At 40.7% G+C, this 12816-nt stretch overlaps 1 protein-coding gene across 3 annotated transcripts in view; it reads left to right on the top strand.

The window, feature by feature from the left end:
- The window catches only part of iffo1a (intermediate filament family orphan 1a), a 33913-nt gene that overhangs the window by 11220 nt on the left and 9877 nt on the right, over positions 1–12816 (top strand). For all 3 annotated transcript variants that reach the window (XM_066675022.1, XM_066675021.1, XM_066675023.1), the window contains exons 6-7: positions 4966–5083; positions 5861–5953. In XM_066675022.1, the coding sequence (XP_066531119.1) occupies positions 4966–5083; positions 5861–5953 (211 nt within the window). The remainder of the gene's footprint in view (positions 1–4965; positions 5084–5860; positions 5954–12816) is intronic.

Below are 12816 nucleotides of genomic sequence, written 5' to 3'. Positions count from 1 at the left end.
CATTTCATGATGAATGAACCAATAGAAATGCTCCAAAATATAGAAATACTCAGAAAATTTCTCCTGTAAAGTTACTATTTTTGGAGATACAGGATATCCATTGGACACGACAATATAACCTTAATTACCTAATATCTATGGCTGGCCCCAAATATCAGAATATTTGGATATTTTGATAAATGTGGCGACAAAGGCAACCCTCCACTCCACATGTATTTAGGGTGACCAGATCTGAGATGGTGAAAAAGAGGACACGTCTCCGGGGGAGACGACTACTGATCAGACCGTCCAATCAGAAGATTTTAGACTACTTCACCACTCCCCCTTCTCACTCAAGCCAACCAAACGGAGTAGGGGAGGGCAGGACTAGTCTGTGAACGAAACACTTCTCGTTTCTATGTAAGCTGTAGAAAAACAAAATCCCGGACATTTTTTTAAGTCTAAAAAAGAAGACATGTCTGGGTAAAAGAGGACGTCTGGTCATCCTACATGTATTCAGCCTTGTCACCATAAAAGTCTTGAACGAAGCCTAAAACAGTCCAACATGTTACCGCAACTTACTTACAATGAAGCATGGCAAAGCTACAGTTCATTTTGTCAGCTTTACACCTAAAATTAGAACACTGCCAAGAAGCTCTGGTTTATTTGTGTACACTCTGAGCCCTTAGTCCAAAGTGCAACTCTAATTTTACTGCGGGCACTGAGAGCTGATTTTCTGAACAACAGGGCTGGCTCCAAGTATTCAGATATTTGTTCATTGGGTATGTATACTAAAAGTCAGTCATATAAAACAGCACATCATGCTAAAAAAACACACACACGACGAAACGTACACAGTGAAATTCTACCAAAATCATACAGTTAATAGCCAAGAGGCCCCTGTGTTTAATGACAGTGGAATGGTTTAGGCATTATGGGTAATATTTGAGAAATCCATATTGGTAGGTATTCAGTATAAATCCTTGAGAATATTATACAGTGAGCTACCTCTGTTTAATGACAGTAAAATGTAATCTGTATTTCTACATGTCCACCAGGATTACTATTCAAAGCCAGTTAAGTGTTTATAGAAAAGTAAAAAAAAATACGTAAATGTATGAAATAATAAAATCAAAGCGTGTTTTGCCTCTTTAAAGTGATTTAAAACGAAATATATTCCTAATGGCTTGTTAATTTTAGCCCATTTAGTCCATTTTAGCATTGCGTGCATTTATTTAGTAACAGAGACATCGCTGCTCAAACGCGGGTCTGTCCCAAAGCGGACGTGGTGTTCTCCGCAATGAAAAACCGTAATGACGCGCCTATACGTGCATTCGGATTTGAAGCGCGGATGGCTTGACCGTCAGTTTCCAAAGTGCGGATAGCTTGACTCCAGTCGCAAGTGCTGCTCCCATCTACCTCAATAGACTCTTAAAACCATACGTTAGCGCCCGCCCTCTCCGTTCCTCAAAGGAGCGCCAACTAACACGGACAACCCCCCGTACAGGTCAGTCGAGGCTATTCTCATCTCTGGTACCACGCTGGTGGAACGAGCTTCCAAGCTCTATCAGAGCAACAGAAACCCTCTCCGCATTCAAGAAATCCTTGAAAACCCAACTCTTCAGAGAGTATCTTTTGCACTGAATGTCTTTATTTAATGCACTTATTACTTCCTGGCATATTGCACTTAATGTAAGGTATTTTGTATAATTTGTGCTGTAGTTCGAATGTTAGATCCACTTTTGTAAGTCGCTTTGGATAAAAGCGTCTGCCAAATGCATAAATGTAAATATAAGTGGGCGGAAACCAGCAAGTGGGAGGGGCGTACGCAGCAAGTGGGTAGAAACCAGAAAGTGGGGGCCTTAGATGTTTTGTGGGAAGGCGAATGTAGGAAATGCAGCCTTTGTGTTTTGAAAAAAGGGCATAGTTTATCTCCAACAGAACTAGGTACCCTCTACTAGTTGTAGTTTAAAATATTACGTTTCAGTGAAAACGAAATACATAGCATTTCTGATATTTTAATGATATATTTTTGGTAATCTGATTATGGGGTGAACTGCAAACTTATGAAATCCATTAGGTTTCTCATGTCTACAATCATTATTTTGATTTGATTACAGGATTATAGGACTGTATTATTTGTTTTGTACTCAGCACAGTATTGGATTATAATCAGTATAAATGTGTAAACCCTTAAGTAACACTTATGGCCCACTATTGAAATAAATATTTAAAGCAGCTCCTTTCCATTAATGGACATGGGAGAAATGGTGCTAATAATTTGCAAATAATCAGTCATGGTGGGTGTTTATGACAATATAGTCAGTGCATGTAGCTACAAGTGAGGTGAACTTAATAAGATGGAAATTCACTGTAATGTAGTTATGGTTTAATGAATTCCAAGATAGTGGTGCACCCTTTCAGGAAATTTGGCTCAATTAAGAATATAAACAGACATTCAGAGAAGTTCACTGTACTTCATCTAGTTCCTTTGCATGATTTTAAATGATTCTTTATAGAAGTATATCCTTGTTGTAGAGTATTATGTATTACTCTTTGTGTTCAGATAATCACACATGCTTTGATTTGGCATCAGAACCAGGTCCTGGAACACCCTACTCACAAAATTAGTTGAATCAAGTTTGTTTGAACAGGTAGAATAGGATCAGAATTAGATAACACTGGCTTAGACTGTCAGAAAGCCTCCCTTTTATTATTACCTGGATTGTGCATGTGAATTTGTAGAAGGACATTCATTCATTGTCTGAAACTACTTATCTAATTCAACTCCTCACAGACCGTCACATGGAGTGTGGCTCAAACCCACAACCTGGAGCTGTATGACTGCAACACCTCACTACCGTGCCGCCCGAAGGGCTATCAATTTATTTTAATATAGTTCATTTATTCAGTTTAATTTATTTCAGAAATACAGCATATGTACAAATATTTGAGGACAAATTTGTATTGAATATATTCTACATTAAGTTGCAACCGTTACTAACACAGATGTGCACACACTGCCTCTCTGATCCCTGTAGAGAAACACTGACAATAGAACTGGATTCTTTGAAGTAGAGAAACATGAACCTAATGCCAGGCGAGGAATATATAGCACCCCAGCACTGAGCTGTGCTGATGAACCCATATTTACTGTCATGTCTCTTGTCAGGAAGTGAGTAGTATCCTATATGTAAGCAAACATTATCATTCTCAGTACATGTGGTGTCAGTTAAATGGTTATTCTCTTTTTATTGCAAGAATTTCACATATTAAGCCCATCCAAACAAGTCTGTAAGCCACACAATGCTGAAAATGTACTCCATATAATGTACTCGGTGTTTACAAGGTACAATATTAACACTGAAAACAAAACAGTTATTACATGGTCACCAGGCATAGAGCTGTACTACAAAATACACAATAATCTAAAACAATGTCCCAAAGAACTCACTGACATTCTCTTAAACTTCCAAACAATGCTCAAACAGAGCAATCTCAGCTGCATTAGTTATGGAAAATTGTTAGAAGAAAGAAAATAACAAGGATACCTATTTGTGCAGGGCATTTTACGCAAAGCAGGACGTCACAGTTAACCAGACAGCCTAGGTTTCTAAAAGTATAAGACTATACACACTGTCTGAACTGTGGTGTATAAGGGGCCCTGCAGTCTAGTATCTGTGCCTTAAGAATTGAGGTGAGGACCCTACAGTCCAGTTTACTTGCCTTAAGAAAATTCTGGGGTGAGGGGCATGGCGTAACCACAGACATCGCATTGACCCTGAGACCCTGCTCATCAACACAAGATTTTAGAAACAGCTCTATATCAGCCCTGTTTTTAAAAACAAATAAAAAAGGTTCTTTAGCCTCTGGGTCGTCTCCAGAGCCTTTACGACAACTACATATCTCGAAGCCAGTGACGTGCTTGAGTCGTGCTTAAAATGTTCTTCCGTGCTCACTTGGAGCTGTACGGCCCACTTGGAGTTGTACCACCCAATTGGAGCTGTACGGCCCAATTGGAGCTGTACCTCCCACTTGGAGCTGTACCACCCACTTGGAGCTGCCTCCGGCCTGCAGAGATACCCTTCTCGCGCAGCCTGGAGAGAGGGATACTAAAGCAGGGGTCAGAAGCGGATATTGTTAATGACAACAATATGCATCACCCCATTGTCTGAGTATTCGAATATTCGCTGAAAATCCCGGCCGAAGCTCCAAAGCCCAAAAATATGGTATTTCCGGACAGCCCTAATAATATCCTGGGTGGCATGGTGTCGCAACACACAGTGTTTCTGTCACACAGCTCCAGGGATCTGAGCTTTGGGGTTTGAGACCCGCTCCGCCTGACTGTCAGTGAGGAGTTTGGTGTGTTCTCCCTGTGTCCGTGTGGGTTTCCTCTGGGTGCTCCAGTTTCCTTCCATGGTCAACATTCATTCCTTCCTTCATTCATTATCTGTAACCGCTTATCCAGTTCAGGGTCGCGGTGGGTCCAGAGCCTACCTGGAATCACTGGGCGCAAGGCAGGAATACACCCTGGAGGGGGCTCCCATGGTCAACAGTTACTCAAAAGTGTCCATAGGTGTAAGTGTACGTGAATATGTAAGTGTGTTTCGCACTGATAAGTGTGTTCCCACCTTGCACCTAGCGATTCCGGGTAGGCTCCGGACCCACCATGACCCTGAACTGGAGTTACAAGTAGTTACAGGAAATGAATGAATGAATATCTGACCTGCAGCTTTTTTGATGTGATTTTGAAGAATATTGTGATAGCAGCTCTGCATCATATTCTGAACCCGACTTTAATTTAGCTTTGTATTTGGCAGCTGAGAAAACAGAAAAGTACATGATTCACTGTGAGGATATTTGAGGCTTTCTTGACCTGTTAATACTGCTTAAGAGACTTTAATGGCCTGTTTAAAGCTGCTATGTCTGTTCTCTCTCTCTCTCTCTCTCTCTGTGTGTGTGTGTGTGTGTGTGTGTGTTTTACAGGCGTGAGTGTGAGTTTGAGGATGACTGTGATAGTCTGGCATGGGAGGAGACGGAGGAGACTCTGCTGCTGTGGGAGGATTTCCCGGGATACACTCTGGGTGTGGACACTCAGGGGGAGGTAATGCATTCTGCTATGTGTATCCTTTGTCTTCTTGTTCTTTTTTTATAACAGAATAAGACAAAACGTATTACAAATGGCACAAGGATATATAAAAATAAAAATGTAGAGACAAAAAAGACAAAGTAAATAATAATGATTTAACAATCAAGCTGTTTGACAAGTTTTTAAATATAATGAATAAATAATTCTGTATAATCATATAGCATAATCCACTTCTGAGATTAGAGTTAGTATAGTTTGTATTCCCAGAAGAGAAAGCACTGGGTCAACTGAAAACCGAAATGAATGTATCTTGAATGTAATGACTTTGCTCTCAAGCAATTGTGTGTTTTTTTTTTTTTTTCAGTGCCTTTCTTTATTATAGAACAAATCTATTGTTTACCTTTACAAAGAGTTGGAACATTTTGGATACGGTTAAACATTTTTCACAATTTTGTTTTAAACTAATTTAAGATAATATCCCGAATTCCAAATTCCTAACACTTTAAAAGGTTTTATTTATCACTTTAAAGTTCAATCATGTTACAGCTGCCATTAATCCAGTAAAAGGTGGTAACAGGTACTCTGGATTGCTTTTGTGTATGGGTCATTATTTAATTTTTATTATAATATTATATTACATTATATAATTTTTAATGTAACTTTAATAATAAAACTTATTTTAATTTTTTTAATTTAGAATATGTTTTGTCACATACTTTGTAAAGAATTGTGCTCTTTTAAGAAATTATCTTCAGGCCCATCATCAGTGTTTATTGTTGTGTACACTCACAGCAGGAGGAGTCCATAGAGAAGGTGATAAAGGACACAGAGTCTCTGTTTAAGTCCCGTGAGAAGGAATACCAAGAGACTATAGACCAGATTGAGGTATGAGCCGTGTGTGTGTGTGTGAGAGAGAGAGAGAGAGAGAGAGAGCATTACTACTACTATGTTGTTGCCTTCAGCCATGAGAATATTAGCAAGGTCAGGTATGACCAAAACTAATGGTAATGGGTGGTAACGTGTGTGTACTAGTAGTGTCACAGTGTATCCCTGTCTGATTTTCTCTATTTTTAACCTGTAATACTCAGTTTAATTAATGTAAGAATTATGGAGACAGAATAGTTTCAAAATACTTGACAAATGCGTAAATGTCACAAATATTATTCACTATTCACAAATGAATACATCCCAGTCTGTCTCTGCAGTTATATTTAATAACAGTTAAAAACAGTCAAAATTACTTACATTTGTAAAAAAAATAAATAAATATATAGATATATATTCTTCTCCCTGGTTTTTGGATTTTAAGACTTTCCTTTGCATTTCACTCGAGCCATGCACAAATGCAGTCTCATCCACAAATGTTGGCAGCAGGTGAACAAGTCACCGCTAGGTGGCACTGTCGTTTTAGAAGATGTGGAGCCAACATAAATGGAGATGCAATTGCGCAACATTTAATGTTGATGTTCAAACAAAATGGTGACGAATAAGCTGCTGAATTCAGCTTCATATCACAGACGGTTAGGTTCATTATCCAGAATGAGTTTTTTTATGAGTTACATGTACTTTTTTCCGGACAATATACAGTTATAGTAAATCAAATGTAAACACACTGCATGCTCTTTTCTAAAGCAACAGCAAATGTGCACAGATTCATTTCAGGGTTGCAGTGGCAACAGGGCGAGCTAAGAAGGCCAGACATCTGTATCCCCCACAACTTCCACCAGATTCCTCCTGGGGGATCCCCAGGTGTTCTCAGGCGAGCCGGGAGATATAATCCTGCAGCGTGTCCTGGGTCTACCCCAGAGCCTCCTTAAAGTTGGACGTGCCTGGTATACCTCCAGTGGGAGGCATCCAGGAGGCATCCTCATCAGATGCCGGAACCACTTCAAATGACTTCTCTCAACGCGAAGGAGCAGCAACTCTACTTAGAGCTCCTCCCTAGTAACTGAGCTCTGCCCCTGATCATGGAGAGTATGCCCAGCAACCCGTCGGAGAAAGCTCATTTCGGCCACTTGTATCCACAATCTCGTTCTTTCGGTCATTACCCAGAGCTCATGACCATAGGTCTAACCTACGGTCAACCTCACGATCCCTCTTCCCATCACTTGTGAACAACTTGAAATCTTCATTTCAGGTAGAACTCACCCCCTACCTGAAGGAAGCACGGCATCTGTAACTCTGGGCGAATCTCATCCACTCCTGGGGCTTTGCCACTGCGAAGCTTTTTCACCACCTCAAAGTTTTAGGAGTTCCTCAAAGTGATCCTTCCAAAGTCCAACAATACGCTCCATCAAGTTCAGAGTTTCACCATCCTTACTGAGCACAGCTTGGACAGTGTTCCCCCTACCCCTCCTGAGCTGTTGGAGTGTTTTCCAGAACCTCTTTGAGGTCATTCTCCATTTTGCTTCTGCAACTGCCACAGCTGCAGCCTTTTTCGCAGAGTTCCCCCAAGTCAGCCAAGCCCGAAAAGCCTTCTTCTTCTGCTTGACAGCTTCCCTCACCCCTGATGTCCACCAACGGGTTCTTGGGTTTCCACCATAACAGGCACAGACAAGCATTTGACCACAGCTATATGCAGCTGTTCATCCACGATGAAAGTACGGAACAGGGTCCATTCAGACTCCATTCCTCCTACCTCCTCTGGAACATCCAGACAGAGTCCTCTGCCAGCTTTTCCCAGCACACCCTCACTATACGCTTGGCGCCTACTAAGTCTGTTCGGCAGCTTTCTCCAACATCTGATCCAACTCACCACCAGATGGTGATCAGTTGACAGCTCAGCCCCTCTCTTTACCCGAGTGTCCAAAACACATAGCCTCAAATCAGAAGACACCACCACAAAGTCAATCATTGACCTTTGGCCCAAGGTGCTCTGGTACAAAGTACACTTAGGAGCCACATTGTGTTCCAACATGGTGTTTGTTATGGACAAACCATGACTAGAACAGAAGTCCAATAACATCATGCCACTCTTGTTCAGATCAGGCAGGCTGTTCCTCCTAATAACTCCTCTCCAGGTTTCCCAGTCATTGCCAGCGTGAACATTTAAATCCCCAGCAAAACCACAGAGTCAGTGCATGGAATCCTCTCTAGATTTCCACTCATTGCCTCCAAGAACGCTGAATACTCTGAGCTGCTATTGAGTGCATATGCTCACACAACAGTCAAAGTTTTCCTCTCTGCAACACGGAGTTGCATTGAGAGGACCCTCTCGTTTACTGGGACAAACTGGACAGCCACCAGCTAGGGACTTGTGTGTATCCCCACACCTGCCCGGCGCCTCTCACCCTGTGCAACTTGTGTGTAGGAGAGAGACCAACCCCTGTCGAGGAGTTTGGATCCGGAGTCCACACTGTGTGTAGAGGTGAGCCCAACTATACCTAGCTGGTATCTCTCAACCTCCAGCACCAGCTCCAGCTCCTTCCCCCTCATGATGTTACGTTCCACATGCCAAGAACCAGTTTTAGTTGCTAAGCTCCACAATGCCAAATTACAAATATTAGTTGCAGGTTGAGTTTTCCCTCCTACCCTTCCCCACACACATCAGACCTAATCATAATAATACAAGCCGATGCTCCATCAATGAGAATGAGACATAGCGTTAGTACCTCTAGATCTGGCCACTTGAAAATGAAATATCAGGAATCCTAGCTAACTGTAAATAAAAAGAACTTTACTCACTCAAATAAGTGTTTTTCAGGAGACATATATCTGTAGAATAATGTTTAAGACCTGTTTGACTTTGACAGTAAATATGTTTTTATTTAAAGACGTTTTTATGTAGACACCAATACTGCTAAGATTATTGGCCAGATTTACTATAATTTTTTTTATAGGTCAGATTTACTATAATTAAAGACAGTACATTAGATTAAAAATAAAAAATTCAAATGCATTTTAAACAAAAGAAAAAAATAAACAAGAAGTTTAATATTTGAACTTGTTACATAAATTATATTTATTTAAATGGCAAATAGTCCCCTCCAGGGTGTATTCCTGCCTTCGTGGAGTCCCCTGGTGGATTTGCGGCTCCACACCTGCCAAAAAGATTTGACACAAAAGAAACACCCTCACGCTATCTCACTTGCTGACACAATATTGTCAATTAAGATAATTTGTTCACTGTAATCACATTTAATTTGCAATCAACTGTGCCTTTTAAATGACTTTAAGAACTCTTCTATTTACTGGATAGAACCTTGGGTTTGTGTCATGGGTGCATCTCTGTCCCCTCCCTCGTCTGGCTGCCTAGCCTTTCTAACTTTCTTTCTGCCTGTAAGAAATAATCTTTAGATCCTGAAAACCTCCAGATTATAGAAAATTACCTCATTAAAAAGGTAAGATACAACTTAATGCCCTTAACAGTGATTGACTCTATAACTGAATGTTTAAGTCACCTGTCTTTGGTGTCGGAGCTTTCCTCTTTTCACCTGTGGGTTGATAACATTTAAATAATCATTCATTTCACATTTTATTCTATTCACCTTTGAATTTTTAGGAACAGTAACACAGATGAATTTATAGTTAGCTCATCACCTCTTGTTTCTGCTGCTAGGCGTGAGGAGGAAGAGAATGATGAGGAGGAGGCACTGGCAGAGTTGGAGGGGGTACTGGCTCTGCTTGTGCAGCTGGGGTTGTCCTAGAGGCCGTGGCGGGGTCAGAGCATGTGTTTGCTGCTCCGGTGGGGCCCTCAGTGGTCTGGGCCCTCTTCTGTTGTGCCCTCTGAACCTTTGCCTCTTCAGCCACCCTGGCTGAGTCCTCCTTCTGCCACAGGAGTCTCTCATACTCCTCTCTAGTGATGACCCAGGCCTCAACAGGGATGCGTCGAATAGTCTTTTTCCTGTAGTAGACCCAGGTAAGGACCTCTGCAATTTCAGGCTGGATCAATCCTGCTGCCACCAGGGGATGATCCTGAAGGGCTGAAGGTCATGGTGTGGGTCGTTGGGTGGATGGTTGGGTGGATGGTACGGCGGAAAAAGTGGTGGCACATCTTCACTGGGGCTCCTCTTCCTCATCACTGCATTGGTGTATGCCATCAGCTGTGCCTTGTTGAGCGGGAACCCATGGTGCGCGCAGTAGATGCAGTACTGCACCAGAGCCCGCTCTTCCTCTGGTGCCAGTAACTGCTTTGGGCCTGCACGACAGCCATGATTTACCCGCCCACTAACTCGGTACCCCAAGGTGTTATGGGGACATTGAATTGTCTGGCTGCATGCCATACTGCCATGCCTGCAGAAACTTCAAGTGCCCGCACCATGTCCTCATATTTCCAGTTTTTCTTTTTTTGTTCTCATTGCCATTCTGTGAAAATAAAAGTTGCATTTCTATCTTATGTGATTCTTTTCCCTTTAAATATATATATAAATTATATTTTATTCTTGAAGATTATTTTATTTGCTCCCAACACATCTGATCTATCTATCTATGATTAGCTGATTAACGGTCCATTGGTGAGTTAAATTGGATGTATTAAACAAAAAAACACCAAAGTGTGAATGGCAGTGGGCATCCAGGACCAGAGTTGAAAAACACGTATGCGTAACTCTTGTATCCACACCTAAGGATACAAGGGCGGTAGATTTTTCCCCTCAGAGAGAAGGAAGCTAACTGGAAAGCTAACTTTTACACAGAGAGAAATACCCATCGCAAAATGGAAATGTAGTATGTTATACATGCGGTTTTGCACATGCAAAATTACAACAATGTTACAGATACTTAAATATAGTTTAGATATGTTATTTTTTTGCAAGAGTGGTGTTTAATTGCCCTACTAAGGCAGGAACTTACGTTGTATTGTTTTACCCACTGCGATTGTCGAAGAGAGAGAGCAGAAATGCACCATATACGACAGTGGCCGGAAATAGGGGGAAGACTCCTACGTTTTATTCATTTACTGGGGGAAATACAGAAAAAATACAACACAGAATGTGAAGATTTAACCAGATTTAAAGAGACAAAAATAAATAAATTAATCAAAAAACAAAAGTTGCTATTTTGGGCAAGCCCCCACAAAAAGGCAAATGCATTTTAGAAACAAGCTCAAAAGTAACCCACAACTACCAATATTTGTGAATTTACTAAAAAGTCCCCGATAATATGCAGACCTGGCAACTTTTACACGGCACGAAAATGTAATTTGTACTTGGCCAAGAACATTTTTCATGTATCTGTACTTTACTGAAGTTTTTCCATTTTGGGCCACTTTTTACTTTAACTTCACTAAATTTCAAAGTCAAATATCTTCTTACTCCACTACATTATGATGGTTAATGTATGAATAAAACTGTAACATGTCTGAACAAATCTTCCTGCTATACACGGCGGCTCTGTTGCTAGGAGATGAATAAACACAGTCACTGCGCTAAAACAAGTTAATGTTTCTACGCCTTAAACCAATAATACCAAAGAAATAATACCAATAATACAATAATACCAGTAATTACCAAACCAATACCAAAGGCAGGCTTTTTAAATAAACTGCTGTGCGAATTTGAGACTCTAAGTAATCATTTAAAAATTTTAGAACTGTTATGAATTAACAAAATCATTCGTACTGTTTAATATTTGGCTGTATTTTATTAGTCATCAGTAACTAGCTATTATTTATCTAGAAGATAAACTATTATTCAGAGAGATAAACAAGTCCAAAAGATGGAAACGAGCAGGCAAAAAGTCAGAAAAAATCAAAACAAAACATTTTAGAAACAAATGTCTCATAATTGCAGAAATAGATCTATACTCTGCAACTATGTAGACAAAACGGAGAGCTTAAAGGAACACTATGTAATATTTGTACCTTAAAATTACAGCTTCAAAATCACTGTGATGCCTCCCTGACCTGTAATAGGGAGAACAGGAACTTTTGGTTCAGCACTGCAGAAACTGCACTATGTATGTTTTGGAGGAGGGTAGGAAACCATCCCTTCCCTCCCCCTCCCTACCAATTTCAGTACACTGCTGTAAAAGTTAATTGCACTAGAGGGAGCCACAGGAGCAGAAGTCCCCCCATAGGTTCAGCACCACCCATGGCTTGGTTATATCTCTTAAGGGATCATTCATTTTCACAAAAGATCCTTTCTTCTTGTTCAACCTTTCAACTTCATCTCCATTTCCAGCTCCAAAAAGTTGGATGTCGAGACCACAGTATGATTATGAAACCACTTGGTTAACACCACCTTTCCATCCCTGCTTCTGACCTCATAATGGTTCCTTCTTTCTCTTTTAAACATCTCACTCTCACTCACCAACAATGGGTTGGCAAAGTGGGACACCCTAACTGTTCTGCATGTATTTTCTTTGCTTACAACAACTCCAGCATATTGTAAGTAGTGAAGAAGTTATCAAAGAAGATCTTGTGGCTTTGGCTCCCTCTGAATGGGACAATTTGTTAATCAGTGCAAGGTCCTGAGTTCCTCTTCCACAGAGAGTGAAAGACACTGTTTTCAAACAGTGTTGTACAGAGGTCTGACCTTATAAAACACGTCTTTGTTTTCAGGAGACTTGTCATAATTGTTTATGACACACAGACTGAGCAAAGCTGAAAAAATCTGTTTCGAGATAAGATATCCTGTAACAGCCCAAGGTTTAAACTTGATTCCTAGTACATTCATACTCTGGGGAACTTCAGCACTCCCAATGCCAAGTCTACAAGAGCTTCTCATGCCTTGGTGCATGTTTATACCCCCTCACAGCATATTATTGCCTGAAATATTCAGGCATTAACTGCTTTTCCAATTCAGGGTCGC

This window comes from Hoplias malabaricus, chromosome 6, assembly GCF_029633855.1.
Source record: "Hoplias malabaricus isolate fHopMal1 chromosome 6, fHopMal1.hap1, whole genome shotgun sequence".
NCBI classification, from domain to species: Eukaryota; Metazoa; Chordata; class Actinopteri; order Characiformes; family Erythrinidae; genus Hoplias; species Hoplias malabaricus.
The sequence above is the reverse complement of the archived record's forward strand: the minus strand, read 5'-3'. Positions and strand labels throughout refer to the sequence as shown.